The sequence below is a fragment of the Malus sylvestris genome, chromosome 17, assembly GCF_916048215.2.
Source record: "Malus sylvestris chromosome 17, drMalSylv7.2, whole genome shotgun sequence".
NCBI classification, from domain to species: domain Eukaryota; kingdom Viridiplantae; phylum Streptophyta; class Magnoliopsida; order Rosales; family Rosaceae; genus Malus; species Malus sylvestris.
The window spans coordinates 57,009-72,609 of record NC_062276.1 but is presented as its reverse complement, the minus strand read 5'-3'; the positions used below and the strand labels follow the sequence as shown (position 1 = coordinate 72,609).

Here is a 15,601-nt window from a genome sequence, read left to right as displayed (position 1 = left end):
CCACGTCAACCGTTAACAAACAAATTGACGGACAAAGAAACAAGATATGACATTACAATAAATTCATAATTTGATGTATGACATTGCAATGTTCAAAAGATAAGGTATGAGTTTGTTATGTGACCCAAAGTTGAGATGGTAACATATAATTTACTCATAAAAAATAACCTTTTAGTGGGGCATTTGATATCAACTAATTAAAGGGGTACTCCATGTGTCAAAACTGATGTTTGGGTTCTGAAAACTCTGAAAATTTTCTTCATAGAGTTCATAAATAATTAAGTTTTACCTTCATTAAAAAGGTAATACTGTTGCAGTCATATTTAGAATAGGAATGTGATTGTGTAAATCCTAGTGTATCTAGGGATATCTTTGAATATTCTCTTTAGTAGTTAGTATCCTATTAGAGTTGTAATATTATTAGGGTAATGATTTAACCTATCTTACTACTATAAATAAAGACATAATGGGGTGATATAACACATACCTCACAATTAAATCTCTTTCTTTTCTCTCTTGCCGTGGGCCTCTCTCCCTCTCTAGTCCTAAATACAATTTAATTAAATAGGCCTACAACACGTTATCAGCACGCTCTTGCTAGAAGCTAAGGAACTGAAAGGATCGTAGGAAGAGGTTTTCTTCTACAAAATTCAAAGGATTTTATTTGTTTTCTACCAATCAGGTATGCTTAAAATAAAGTAAGATATTTGAAACGTCCACGAAGCATGAAAACATTCCCCATAATGCATGAACCCCTCGTACTTATATTTTCCTTCTGATATATATTGTATATGATTCATATATTTGTCAATATATATATATATATATATATATATACGTTTCATGGATTAAGCAATTATTTTGCTATGTGGAATTTGTGAGTCAAAAAAAAAAAAAATTGCTTAATCCATGCTACGTTCCAAACCCTAGAGATGTCAAAAAAAAAATATTTATGGGAATTTAATGCGGCTCGTCGCCGCATTGCCGTAAGCACCATCGCCGACCATTGCAGTTAGCCTACAGCCCAACCGCGTGGAGCAAACATGGGAACGGCATCGTTTAACGCAATTTGGGCTTTGTTGCTCATGCTAGACAACCCAAGCCCTAGGCCTGATGGGTAATCACGGGACTGATGCCCCTAACCCAAACCAAGAAGGCCTAAAGCTTTCTTGGCCTTGTCCCGCGCGTCCCTGGCCCAACTCCAGTAGCTAAGAGTTGTTGGGCCTTTCTTAACCCATGCCCAGGCTTGCCTCCAGTAGCCTGTTGCTTGCTGGGCATCGGCCTATTCGCCAGCAGCTTATGCTGCTGGTCTTGTAATGCCCATGCCCAAAACCCGACCCCATTTTTGGCTGGGTTTCGTTAGTGCCAACCTGCAAGCCAGCCTTGGGCTGGGCCTACTCCCAGGCCTCGTTTTGGCCCAAACCAATAGCTTTTGCTGATGGGCTCACCCAGACCACACAACCCAGAAGCCTGCTGCCCTCCCCGAGGCCCAATAACCTGCAATTGAGCTGAAGGGCCTATCCTCGAGTCGTCACCCATACCACACAACCCATAAGCCTGCTGCCCTTCCCAAGACCTAATAGCCTGCAGCCGAGCTGCATGGCCTGTCCCCGCGTCATTACCAGCCAATTTTTGTCATCCCCACATTATAAATCATGCCCAAAGTATTTTTTTCTTCGGATACTTTGGTTTAAGCTAATTAATTCTAATTTAATTATCACTTGGTTTATCACCAACCGAAGCTAATATGACCCGTCTATCATTATTTTACTTCCACGTTGACCCCGTTTGGTCCCGATCTATTGAATTAATTAAAAGTGACTTGCAGTCCATTAATATGATAATTAATCCAAAATTATTGACCTGAAGATCACTTTTGGATATTTACGATTCAATAATTTATTTTTCTACTTTGAACCATTGACATCCTTTCGTAGTCCTGAAACTTTCACACTTGAGTTCCCGCAGCAACTCAAATCCATTTTAAATCAGCATATTGCATTATATGTTCTCGCAGGACATCTCATTCATTAACTAATCGTTCATAAAACTAAATTGAACCTGTAGTTTCATATTTAGTGCCTTTGAAACCTGAAGTTTTCATTCAAAACTTACCACATGAAACCTGTAGCTTTCATGTTTAAATTAAACCAATACATGTCTATAGACCCTGAATATTCTATGATGTATGTCTATGGATTTCCATAAAACTTACCACTTGAACAAGCTTGATTTCATCGCCCTAGAAGTCTTTAGAAGAAACTACCTAAAGTGGGTTCAAGATGTGAAGCTCCATCTTACCGCAAAGGGTATTAAAGCCACCATTGAGGCACCTACTGATGCCAACCCCGGCGATGAAGCCCATAAAGCTACTGCAATGATCTTCATTTGAAGACACATCCATGATGCACGGCAGACCGAGTACCTCGCTGAGGAGGACCCACGCACCATCTGACTTGCTCTGGTCGACCATTTCGATCACTAGAAAGACATTTACTTGCCTGAAACAAGACACGACTAGTAACATCTACGCTTCTAAGACTTTAAGTTTGTGAATGAATACAACTATGAAGTTTGTAGAATTTGATCACTGCTTAAGTTCTATAAAGTGGACTTAATAGATGCAGATCTCCTGGAGAAGACCTATTCGACCTTCCATGCAACCAATACTATCATGCAATAACAATATAGGGCACATAAGTTCACCAAATTTTTGGATTTGATCTCTGTTTTACTTCTCGCTGAAAAGCAGAACCAGCTTTTGATGAAAAATCATCAAGCTCGACCAACTGGCTCAAACGCCGCACCTAAAGCATATGCGACCAATTCTAGCAACTATAAACGACGAAAGCATAGTCATGGCCATGGTAATGGGCAGCAAGCCCAACCATGGGCCCAAGGTTAACAGAGCCAAGGCCCCCAAGGGAGGGAATTTGACCCAGAAGTGCCAACCCCTTGCCTCTAAAGCCCTAAATTTCAAGAACATGGGAAAAACTACCGTTCAATCGGCTTCCACTGAAATGCACATGTGCTACCGTTGTGGATCAAAGGATCATTGGTCATGCGTATGCAGAGCTACCCCCGATGCCATTGCCAAGTATTATTCCCGTCGTGAGTCTAACTTTACCTATGTGGAACATCCTGAAGATGCTACTACATCTATGGCGATATCGAATTTTTAGGAGGCATCAGCTCCTATATACGAATAAGTTTTATTCTTCTAAACATGTTTTTAGGGTGTCTTTACCCTTAGTGGCCGAACCCCTCCCCCTTATTTTTTAGGTTTATGGTTTAATTTTTGGACAATTTTCTAAATTTTTGGAATAATTTGTTTGGTTTTGGTTTGTTTTGAATTATGGATATTAATTTTCGAATTGATTAATTGAATGAATGGAATTATATTTATGCATGGACATCCCATACGTGACATGATGCGCCGTATCCTTAAATCATCACATGGGTATCATTTACCTCCATACATTGGATTCTCGCCATGCAAAGTTTGTTCTCTGGGGAAGTTCAATACTTAAATACTCAACCCTCAATTACAAAGAGTATTCACAACACTCTTAAGTTTCTTCAGAGGATTCAAGGGAATATTTGTGGACTTATCCAACCAACGTTTAGACCATTTAGGTATTTTATGGTGTTGGTTGATGCATCAACATGTTGGTCATATGTCTTCTTATTTTCCACACGTAACACTACATTTACGAAACTCCTAGCACAAATTATTAAGCTTATGGCTCACCACCCTGATTATTCAATCAAGTCGATTCGACTAAATAATGCTGGAGAGTTTACGTCACAGAATTTTGACGACTATTACATGTTAGTTGAGATTAAAGTTAAACATCATGTACCACATGTTCACACCCAAAATGGCCTAGCAGAAGCTTTCAAAAAGCGCCTTCAATTGATAGCTTGGACTTTGATGATGTGAACCAAATTGTCGGTGTCTGCCTACGGCTATGCAAGATTGCAAGCAACTATGTTGGTCTGCCTGAGGCCCACCGCTACCCAACCTCATTCACCATTACAGTTGGTTACTGAATACGAGCTTGACGTCTCGCATTTACGTGTGTTTGGGTGCGCAGTCTATGTGCCAATAACGCCACCACTAGGTACCAAAATGGGTCCTCAGAGAAAAATGGGAATCTATGTCGGTTATGATTCACCATCAATTATTTGCTATTTAGAGCCTTTGACATGAGATATCTTTACCGCACATTTTGCGGATTGTCTCTTTGATGAGGCATTCTTCTTGTCATTAAGGGGAGATAAGCATGCTAATGTTCCTGTGAACACCGCGAATTATCGTGGTATGCTCCCACTATGACTCATTTAGATCCCCGCATTGCTAAAAGTATGCTGGATGCTTTTACTGATCTAGCAAAGGTGACGAGATCACATATACTCGCTACAAACGTACATACAAGGATAGACGTACCTCAAGTACGCCATAGTACCGCCTGGGAAGGCCAAACCATCCCCGAGGGTGGGGCGGCCGCACTTTCCTCGTAGCCCAGTACATTGGCGGTTAACCAATCATCTGCTCATACCCTGAAGCATGGCAGACCCCCTAGTTCAAAGGATTCATAACACTGGAAGAGGAAAACGGCACAAACTAGTGACCCTAGTATGAATCTGACCATTGCTCACTCATTTGTTCCAACGCATGTGGTTATTCTAGATTACAGTGATGTCTTATATGAGACAACCCGACCTCTCAAGAATCGTGAGATTTCGATCCATTACACAATATTGGATGAGGTTTGGAATCGGAATAAGATGATCATTGACGACGCATTTGCGTACATAGTAGCTACTGACATCATGCTTAGCTATGACATTGAAGCACATTCCGTCGATGAATGCCAATGTAGAACGGATTGGTCAAACTGGAAACAAGCAATCCAAGTCAAACTCGATTCACTTGCAAAACATAAGGTGTTTGGACTTATAGCTCATACTCCACTGCATATGAAGGCCGTGGGCTACAAATGGGTTTTCGTGAAGAAGTGTAATTAGAATAATGAAATAGTGCGATACAAAGCACGCCTCGTAGCGCAAGACTTTTCTCAACACCTTGGGATTGATTACGATGAGACGTATTCCCCCGTAATGAATGTCATAACGTTCCGCTACCTTATCAATTTGGCGATTTCTGAAAAACTGAATATGTAGCTTATAGACGTGGTAACCGCGTATCTCTATGGGGATCCATATACGGAAATCTACATGAAAGTTCCAAAAGGACTTCCATTGACTGGTTCAAATAGTTCTAGACCGTATAACATTATCTCTATTAGATTGAGGAGATCACTCTACGGATTGAAACAATTTGGGTGGATGTGGTATAACTATCTGAGTGAATATTTGACAAGTCAGGGTTATGTGAACAACAAACTATGCTCATGCATGTTCATAAAGAAGTCACATTCTGGATTTGCGATCACTGCAGTTTATGTCGACCACATGAATCTCATCGGAACTCCCGCAGAACTTGAGGAAATTGTCGTTCACTTGAAATCGAAATTTGAGATGAAAAATCTTGGGAAAACTCGATATTGTCTCGGCCTAGAGATCGAGCATTGTTTGGATGGAATCCTAGAACATCAATCGAACTACACTTAAAGAATGTTGCGACGTTTTAATGAGAATAAAGTGAAGCTTTCGAGTACTCATATGGCGTTCGGATTCTAAATGCTAAACGAGATCCCTTCCGTCCTAAGAAGGATGAGGAAGAGATTTTGGAGCCTGAAGTTCCATAATTAAGTGCAATTGGTGCTTTATTGTACTTGGCTCAATGTACTAGACCTGACATCTCCTTCGCTGTGAATCTTTTGGCTAGATACAGCAATGTGCCTACACGCATACACTGGAATGATGTTAAAGACATTTTTCGCTACTTCAAGGGCACAACGGATTTGGGTTTGTCACAAATCCTCGAGAGAAGTCGCCGCCCCCCTCGGTCGTTGGGTTGATTCTCGCCTTGTTGGTTATGTAGATGCTAGTTATCTATTTGACCAATATAGGGCACGTTCTCAAACGGGTTATGCCTTTACTGTTGGAAACATCGCTATATCTTGGAGATCTAACAAGCAAACGCTAGTTACGACTTCTTCGAACCATATATCTTGAGTGCTTTTGGTTGAGAGCAGTCATGGAACATATTCGAAGCACTAGTGGTCTTACTACCGTCGTTGATCTTCCTACGATGATCTTTGAAGACAATGCAATATGTATCGAGCAGTTAAAGAAGGGATACATCAAGGGAGACAACACCAAGCACATAGCATCGAAGTTCTTTTATTCTCACCAGCAACAACAACATCATAACATTGAAGTTAAGCAAATCCAAACTTAGGATAACTTGGCTGATCTTTTTACCAAGTCATTGGCTGAGTATACTTTTCAAAAGCTCGTCCAAGGAATCAATATGCGTAAATTATTTAAGTTGAATTGCTTGTAGTTCTCTTATTTGGAAGTTATGTCTAACTCAGGGGGAATATCCTTAACATACTCACTTGATCTTTATGTACTCTTTTTCCTACAATTATGAGCATTTTTCTCACTGGGTTTTTGCTATCTAACGAGGTTTTGATGAGGCACCCATCATGGGATGATCATACTCTGTTGAGTTCACTACTTTCATCCTATTTGACGTTTGTTTTAGATATTATGCATACTTCTCATTTTTCTCCTTAGTCTATGGGTTTTCACCTGCCTTAGGTTTTACTATAGCGATATTTTGTGAGTTTTACTACCAATGCATACTTTCTTTATATTTGAGATTCGCATTCGCTCGTTGTGCCGCCGATTTCATAAACTGTTCTACCTCAACTGTTGAAGATCTGATGTGATGTTTTGTTTGAGTATTTACACACTCAAGGGGAGCGTTGCAGTCATTTTTAGAATAAGAATGTGATTGTGTAAATCCTAGTATATCTAGGATATCTTTGAATATTCCCCTTAGTAGTTAATATCTTATTAGAGTTGTAATCTTATTAGGTAAGGATTTAACATATCCTAATACTATAAATAAAGGCACAATTGGGTGATACAACACACACCTCACAATTAAATCTCTCTCTTCTCTCTCTTGCCCCCAACCTATCTCCTTCTCTATTGCTAAATACACTTCAGTCAAATAAGCCTACAACAAATACAATTTAATCTTCATAGTACTTTTCTTTTGAATTTTAAAGAAAAATAATAATAAATACCCCGGCTAAGCAACGTATGACCACTAGTCAAACATGGACAAAATTTAAATTGAGGCACCTGATTTCCTAAAGTTGCACCCACTAGATACTAAAGCTAGAGCTGCCTAGAACCGAGAGGCATCTAATCATTTTATTATATATTTTTGTCATTATTCTTGATAAAGCCAAAGTTGAAATATAATCGTTGGTGCTTTTTTCCTTTGGTGGTGGTGTATGTGCTTTTTTTTAGTTGATTACGATTTCTGCCCGACTATACAGTGACATAATTTGTTTGAAGTTTGAATTATCAAATGATTTTTATTATGTGTAATTTTAAGCTAACCTTACATTAAAAAAAAGAAAATTTTAAATCCAAAACACAATAAATTAAAACAAAATTTATTGACTACTAAAATAATACACCACTTGCTAAATTAAAACAAAAATCCTCCAATATTAATTTCCTTACAAAGTAAGAAATAAGAATATTTAGCTAGCACAATCAATCACTTTAACCATCACTTTCACTTTTTTTACTTTTGCTTTTCTTAACTCCCACTCTTTCTCTCTGTCCCATAAAAATGATATACAGCTAGCCAATTGCATGTAAACATAACTCTATAGCATGACCATGTGTCATTATATATCTATATAGACAAAACTATATAAAAACCCATACGCACACCACGTAGCTAGATAATTGCAATGCGCCTGCGTACAAATCAATAGTGTGTATCTCTCTCTCTCTCTCTCTCTCTCTCTCTCTCAACAGCGCTGCGATCATTCCCAGCAGCTGCAGGCTTGTGGCGTACGTGTGCTTTGAGAAATTAAGTGCAGATCGATCGAGCAATAGTTGCTGCGCTAGCTGAGATTAAGAAAGATGATGAAGAAGAAAGTATGTGCAGCATTAGTGAAGCAGATAATAGGTGCGGTAAGCTCAATGGGCAAGGGTAAAACCCTAGAGGCTCTCAAGAGAAAAACCAGGGCCATAAAGGCTCGAATCATCATATTCTCGTTGCTGAGCAACAACAAGTTGGTGATGATCACCTCCATCTCTCACAAGCTCCACGCTTTGTTTGGCCACTCTGACGACTCTGATCATCATGATGATCATCAGCAGCTGGAAGAAGAAGAAGATGATGACGATGATGGTATTAATCAAGATCATCAGTACCAGAACAGCAACAGTATTATTAATAATGATCATAGTATAATATTAATGTCGTTCCATGAATCCCAGTCCCACCTGCAGCAGCCGCGGCCGGTTCATGATAATACTATTATTAGTACTCCAACTGATCATCATGATCACGATTACATTACTACGTCGGAGGACCACGTCGTTATCAATGATGCAGAAAAGTACCCAGATCTGACCCACTCGCTGTTCGACTCGGACGATGATCAGTTTGGATCTGTGATAGATATTGTCAAGAACTCAAAGCAAGAGGCCGGCCAGGAATTCAGTCTCGAAGAAGAAATAGACCACGTGGCAGACTTGTTCATAAGAAGGTTCCACCGCCAAATCAGAATTCAGAGGCAGCACTCCTTCAAGAGGCACCAGCAGCAGCAGTAGGAGCTCATCCACACTGTTGCCTGATCGACCTACCTACTACGCGCGCGCTTACCTGGCTTATATAGGCATATAGCTATTGCTTCGTTTTAGATAGCTAGGTGCAAAAACTATGGACGGAGAGTAAATTATTTTGCTATTTTAGGGAGGAAAGATAAGTGTTTAGATGTAAAAATCTTTGCTAGTTATGTGAAAGAAAGTTAGAAACTCGTGAAATTAACCTTGAAAGTTTGCATGACGGCATGAGTTCAAATTTCGTCAGTGGCTAATCTAACAATTATTTATTGTTTGACAAAAAAAAAATGTCATTTTGGTTCCAGTCTGTTAGGATATATATGTGTGTGGGATTATGACACTTGTCAATAGATTGTGCATTTAGTTAGTTAGTTAGTTACATGTATTTGAGCTGCTATATAAGTCTAAATGTAATGACTTCATGAGTAAGAAATACATAATACAGATATTCATCTCTCTCTCTCTGCTTACTTTCTCTCACTAAGTTCTTGATAATTCTCTCTCTGATATATCTGCATACATATTAACATGGTATCAATCGCCGGATCAGCTAACGCTACTCTGTTCGATCCTTCTGATTTCTTCCGCTTCTCCAAATTGATATAATATCATTCGCCGGTTTTCTTCTCTACGTGTTTCGGCGTCGTTGCTGCTCGTGATTGTGTTCTTTCTTTGTACGAGTACACTCTTCTTCTTCTCTTCATTTCTAGGGTTTGCTGCAAATTGGGATCTGTGACGTTGTGTTGAAGATTTGCTGCACACCAGGTGTTTGTTTTGGTGTCTCAGTGACAAGTTGTTCTTCGAACTTTGCCAATATGGTAACTGCATCACAACTTCAGATTCTTCAATCTCCAATTACTGCTCTTATTTCCACAATTCCTACATCTGTGAATATTAAGCTTGATGATACAAATTACTTGAATTGGCAATTTCAAATGCAATTGTTGTTAGAAGGTCATGGGATTATGCAGTTTGTTGATGGTTCTAATCTCTGTCCTCCTCGATTTCTTGTTAATTCGAGTGACTCTGGTATGGTATCTGGTAATTCTTCTTCTCAACTTGAGAATGATGCATATGTTGTTTGGAAACTGCATGATAGAGCCTTGATGCAACTGATTACTGCGACTTTATCACCTGCTGCCATTTCCTGTGCTATTGGAAGTTCTAGTGCCTGTGATCTTTGGAATCGGTTGAAAGAACAGTTTTCTACTGTTTCAAGAACCAGCATCTTTCAGATGAAATCGAATCTGCAAACCATTAAGAAAGGTTCAGATTCTGTGTCTAAATATTTGCAGCGCATTAAGGAGGCTCGAGATTACTTGTCTGCTGCTGGAGTTTACTTTGCTGATGAGGATATTGTCATCTTGGCCCTTAATGGTTTACCTCTTGAGTACAATACTTTTCGATGTGTTATTCGAGGACGGGAAAGTGTCATTTCTCTTAAAGACTTTAGGTCTCAATTACTCGCAGAAGAACTAATTGTGGAGAGCAATGTTTCATCTCAGTTTTTTGTCTGCCTTGGTTGCTAATACCAATACCATATCTGAACCTAAGTCTTATCACACTCAATCACAACCTGGTCATGTGCCCTATAGTTCTTCTAATGGCTCATCTAATGGTCATACTGGTGGTTTCAGACAGTTTGCCAATAACAGGCAGAAGGGTAAAGGAAAGTTCAATCCAGGGTATCGGTATCCTGCATCAAGACCACAGTTCTTTAATCAGAATCATGTTCCTACATCTGGTGTTCTTGGTCCATCTCCAACTGTGCCTTTTGTTCAATCTGTGTTTTGTCAGTTGTGTAATGCATATGGTCATACTGCACCATTTTGTAACTCCAAGACAGTGGATAAATCTAGTTGTCAGATTTGTGGAAAGAACAACCACACAACTTGGTTTTGTTTTTACAATGATAAAGGTCCTTCATACATTGGTCCACAGCACCCATCTATGGCTCAGTACTCCTATGCTCCTTCAGCACCTCAGTTCCCTTCTCAACCTGCGATGCAAGCCATGCATACAGTGGTTCCATCCTCTTCTCAGGCATCTTCATCTCAGTCTTCCCCTCAAATTTGGCTTGCTGATTCTGGGGCTACGAATCACATGACCACTGAGCTCAGTAACCTGTCTTTAGCCTCTCCATATCCAACCAATGAGACAATTCACACTGCTAATGGAGAAGGTTTGACAGTATCTCATGTTGGCAGCACTGTTATTCATACACCAGTTCATCCTATCAAATTAAATTCTGTTTTATATGTGCCCAAATTGTCTCAGAATTTATTATCAGTGCATAGAATCTGTCTTGATAACAACTGCTGGTTGATTTTTGATGCGTTCTGTTTTTGGATTCAGGACAAGGCCACAGGGAGGATTCTCTACAAAGGGCTATGCAGTAATGGACTTTATCCCATCTCATCCCTTGCCAAACATCCTGGTTCTTATTCCCCGAGTAAATTCAAGGTTTCTGCATTTCTGGGACAGCTCATTAGTTCATCTCTTTGGCATAGTAGGTTAGGTCACCCTACCAATAATATTGTGTCTACTATGCTCAATAAAGCTAATATTCGGTGTTCCAAGGATGATGTACCCTCAGTCTGTCATAGTTGTCTAGAAGGAAAGTTTACCAAATTGCCTTTTCAATCTAGTACTCATCAATCTCAAATACCTTTTGAAGTTGTACACAGTGATCTTTGGGGCCCTGCACCCTGTAATTCAATTGATGGTTTCAAATTCTATGTAACTATCATTGATGAATGTACTAGATTCTGTTGGGTATTCCCACTTATAAATAAATCAGAGTTTTTTGATACATTTGTCTCATTTTATGCCTTTGTTCAAGCTCAGTTTTCTGCAACCATTCAGTGTTTACAAACAGATGGTGGGGGGGAGTATATAAGTCATAAACTACAAGCTTTTCTCAAAGCCAAAGGGATGGTACATCAAATTTCTTGTCCATACACTCCTGAGCAAAACGGCTTAGCCGAAAGAAAACATAGGAATCTTATAGAAACTACTATTACCCTGCTGCAATATGCTAAACTTCCATCTCAGTTTTGGTCTTTTGCTTGTCAAGCTGCTGCCTATTTAATCAATAGGATGCCTACACCAGTTTTAAATCATAAGTCTCCATTTGAGTTACTCTTTGGTACATCTCCTGTGATTACTCATCTTAGAGTTTTTGGGTGTTCGTGTTTTCCTTTACTAAAGCCCTATAACACTTCCAAATTACAACCTAAAACAACTTAGTGTGTTTTTCTGGGGTATGCCTCTAAATATAAAGGCTTTATTTGTTTTGATGTCTTGAAGGGGAGGATCTTTATATCTCGGCATGTTGTGTTTGATGAATCCATATTTCCGTATCAACAATTACTAGCTCAGTCTAAGTGTGTCACTTCTGATATTCATCCTTCATTACCCTTAGTAGCTGCATCAATACCGTATATCATCCCTCCTCCACCACTTTCCACCCTCGACTCTTCTACTTTGAATACCACAGATGCTTCATCTTCTCCGTCCATTACTGTCTCAGCAAGCTCTTCCTCCTTACTCCCTGTGGATCCTGAGTTTGGTCCTAATCATCTACAACCGGTGTTGCCTATTGCTACTTTAAATATGCATCCTATGCAAACTCGGAGCAAGAATGGTATTGTGAAGAAGAAAGCTTTCCTCAGCTCTCTCAATGCTTCCGGTTATGTTGATTTGTCTCTGTGTGAGCCTGCCACTTATAAATCTGCCCTCAAGGTCCCTGTTTGGTATAACGCTATGCAAGAAGAAATTGAGGCCCTGCATACTCAAGACACTTGGAGTTTGGTTCCTTTACCTTTTCAGAAAAACTTAGTGGGCTGCAAATGGATTTTCAAGCTTAAGAAGAACTCTGATGGTTCTATTTCTCGGCATAAAGCTCGGCTGGTAGCCAAGGGCTTTAGTCAAGAACCTGGCCTGGATTATGGGGAAACGTTTAGCCCCGTAATCAAGCCTACTACTATTCGCTTAATATTAGCTTTGGCTGCCCATTTTAATTGGTCATTAAGGCAGCTCGATGTTAAAAATGCCTTCCTCCATGGCTTGTTGCACGAAGAGGTATATATGGCTCAGCCTCCGGGGTTTGAAGATCCCACTCATCCTGAGTTTGTATGCAAACTACACAAATCCTTATATGGTTTGAAACAGGCACCTCGGGCATGGAATGAACGGTTCACCAATTTTCTGCCTTCTCTTGGTTTTACTTCCACTTATGCTGATTCTTCTCTGTTTGTTAAGCACATTGGTACTGAGATTGTCATTCTCCTACTCTATGTTGATGACATAATTGTCACCGGCAGTGCTTCTTCTATCATTCAACAGGTCATTGACTCTCTTACACATGAATTTGATATTAAAGATCTGGGCAATCTGCACTACTTCCTTGGCATTCAAATTGATCGAATTGGTCCAGGTTTTTTCTTGTCTCAGACCAAGTATATACAGGAGTTATTACAGAAGGCAGAAATGGTTGATTGCAAGCCGTGTGATACACCTTGCTTACCTAACAATCGCTTACTCAAGGATGATGGTTCTCCTTTCAACAATCCGGCAGCTTATCGAAGTATAGTAGGTGCATTGCAGTATCTTACTTTCACCCGGCCGGACATTGCTTTTTCTGTTCATCAAGTGTGTCAGTTTATGCAGGCTCCTATGATTTCTCACTATACTGCAGTCAAACGAATACTGCGATACTTAAAGGGTACTATGACCTTTGGTATATCATACTCTGCTAGTGACTTACAGTTAAAAGCTTTTAGTGATGCAGACTGGGCTGGTGACCCTAATGATCGACGGTCTACAACGGGCCTAGTTGTGTTCTTAGGTGGCAATCCCATTTCCTGGTCATCTAAGAAGCAGCATACCGTGTCACGATCCTCTACCGAGGCGGAATATCGGGCCATGTCTTCCACTTCCGCTGAACTTGATTGGCTCCAACAGCTTCTTCAGTTTCTGCACATCCCACTTCCGACAGCTCCAGTTCTCTTTTGTGATAATTTGTCCGCCATAGCTTTGTCCTTCAATCCTGTTCAACATCAGCGTACGAAGCACATTGAGATAGATGTTCACTTTGTGCGTGAAAGGGTTGCTCAACATCGTCTCCTGGTTCAGTTTGTTTCTTCCAGGGAGCAGTTTGCGGATATCCTTACAAAAGGCCTTAGTTCTCCTTTGTTTCGGTCTCATTGTACCAATCTCATGCTTGGTTCATCCAAACCTGAGATTGTGGGGGGCTGTTAGGATATATATGTGTGTGGGATTATGACACTTGTCAATAGATTGTGCATTTAGTTAGTTAGTTAGTTACATGTATTTGAGCTGCTATATAAGTCTAAATGTAATGACTTCATGAGTAAGAAATACATAATACAGATATTCATCTCTCTCTCTCTGCTTACTTTCTCTCACTAAGTTCTTGATAATTCTCTCTCTGATATATCTGCATACATATTAACACAGTCAACATTGTTAGATTGAAATCTTATTGTTTTTTTTATTTTTTTATCAAAATCCTTTGACTTTGTACACCTCAGCGTATTAGTATTACTATATTTCCATGTCATCTTTTTGATATCTTAAATAGAAAACTGTAATTTAAAATATTAATTGCAGTCCAACATTTAAGGGATTTAAATCCAAGATTTTATGTAATTCAAAATCCTAGTATTATGAGATTCAATCAATCGATCAAGTCTAAAAGAAATTTTAAATTTTAAAAATTCAAAAATTTATAGGATATATATGTACAAATCTCACGAATTATGAGACTTAAAAATTAAAATAAAAACAATTTCTACAATAAAAATTCATGCACAATGCACATATTTTTGTGAATTTCATTGAGTAGTATTAAGGAAAATAATACACCCCATGAATTCATACATACAAAAGCAATGTACCCACGAACTTAGACCAAAAATAATATATGTACCCATAACATAAATAGTATATGGGTACATACCGAATTTACAAGAACACCCATGGGTACATTTAAAAACTCAAGGAAAAGAAGGTACATCCTACCATTGTTTTATAGGCATGATTATGTGGGTACATAAAATGCAGCAACCTTAAAAACCATTTTACATAATATTCTCCAAAAACTTTTTACCTGTTATAAACTTCTTATTTAAGTGTGATTGTGTAAATCCTAAATTAGATTTGATTCTAGTTATTCTTCCATGTTAGAACTTGTATTCCTTGGAGGAGAGTGATTTCTTCTTCCTCTTATTACTATAAAGGGGTTTGCTATCCACATACCCCATTTTACTTCTCACACACCCCTTGATAATTTTTGTCAGTTGATCTTCTTCAATTCATCCGATTCGACGGCCAAAAATTAAAAAGGTGTGTGAGAAGTAAAATGGGGTGTGTGGATATCACACCCCACTATAAATAAAGACATTGCGTAGGGGGATAACACATCCTCTACACAACCCTACAAACACATCTCTCTCTATGCCGCTAGCCCCCCTTCCCCTGTCAGTTAAATATAGGCCACAATAGTATCCATATATTTATGTAAAACAAATTTGAACAAACCAAAACATATTATAGCAATAGATATATTAGAACGAAACATGTAGATTAAAAATGTACCCATGGATATAAGTGTAGCCAACCAGACATTGAATAATCAAGACTAATATATAATAATAAAAGGAAAAGAAAAAAATATAAAGAACAAAAGAAGATGACTTCAGAATGGTACAAATTTCACATAGCCCGCTCACTCTACAGTCTCTGCATGTTTGAATCAACCAAATTCTTTGAGAAAGCGATG

General features: G+C 39.0%; 1 protein-coding gene across 1 annotated transcript; it reads left to right on the top strand.

The window, feature by feature from the left end:
- Positions 1 to 7,734: 7,734 nt before the first annotated feature.
- On the top strand, positions 7,735 to 9,019 carry LOC126609932 (uncharacterized). Its single transcript, XM_050277865.1, has one exon. It carries the CDS (start codon positions 8,089 to 8,091, stop codon positions 8,782 to 8,784), a length of 696 nt encoding a protein of 231 aa, XP_050133822.1. The 5' UTR covers positions 7,735 to 8,088; the 3' UTR covers positions 8,785 to 9,019.
- The last annotated feature ends 6,582 nt before the right edge of the window (positions 9,020 to 15,601 follow it).

Bases quoted from the DNA above. Each gene is read 5' to 3' on its own strand.
- LOC126609932 (XM_050277865.1), top strand. From the start codon at position 8,089: ATGATGAAGAAGAAAGTATGTGCAGCATTAGTGAAGCAGATAATAGGT.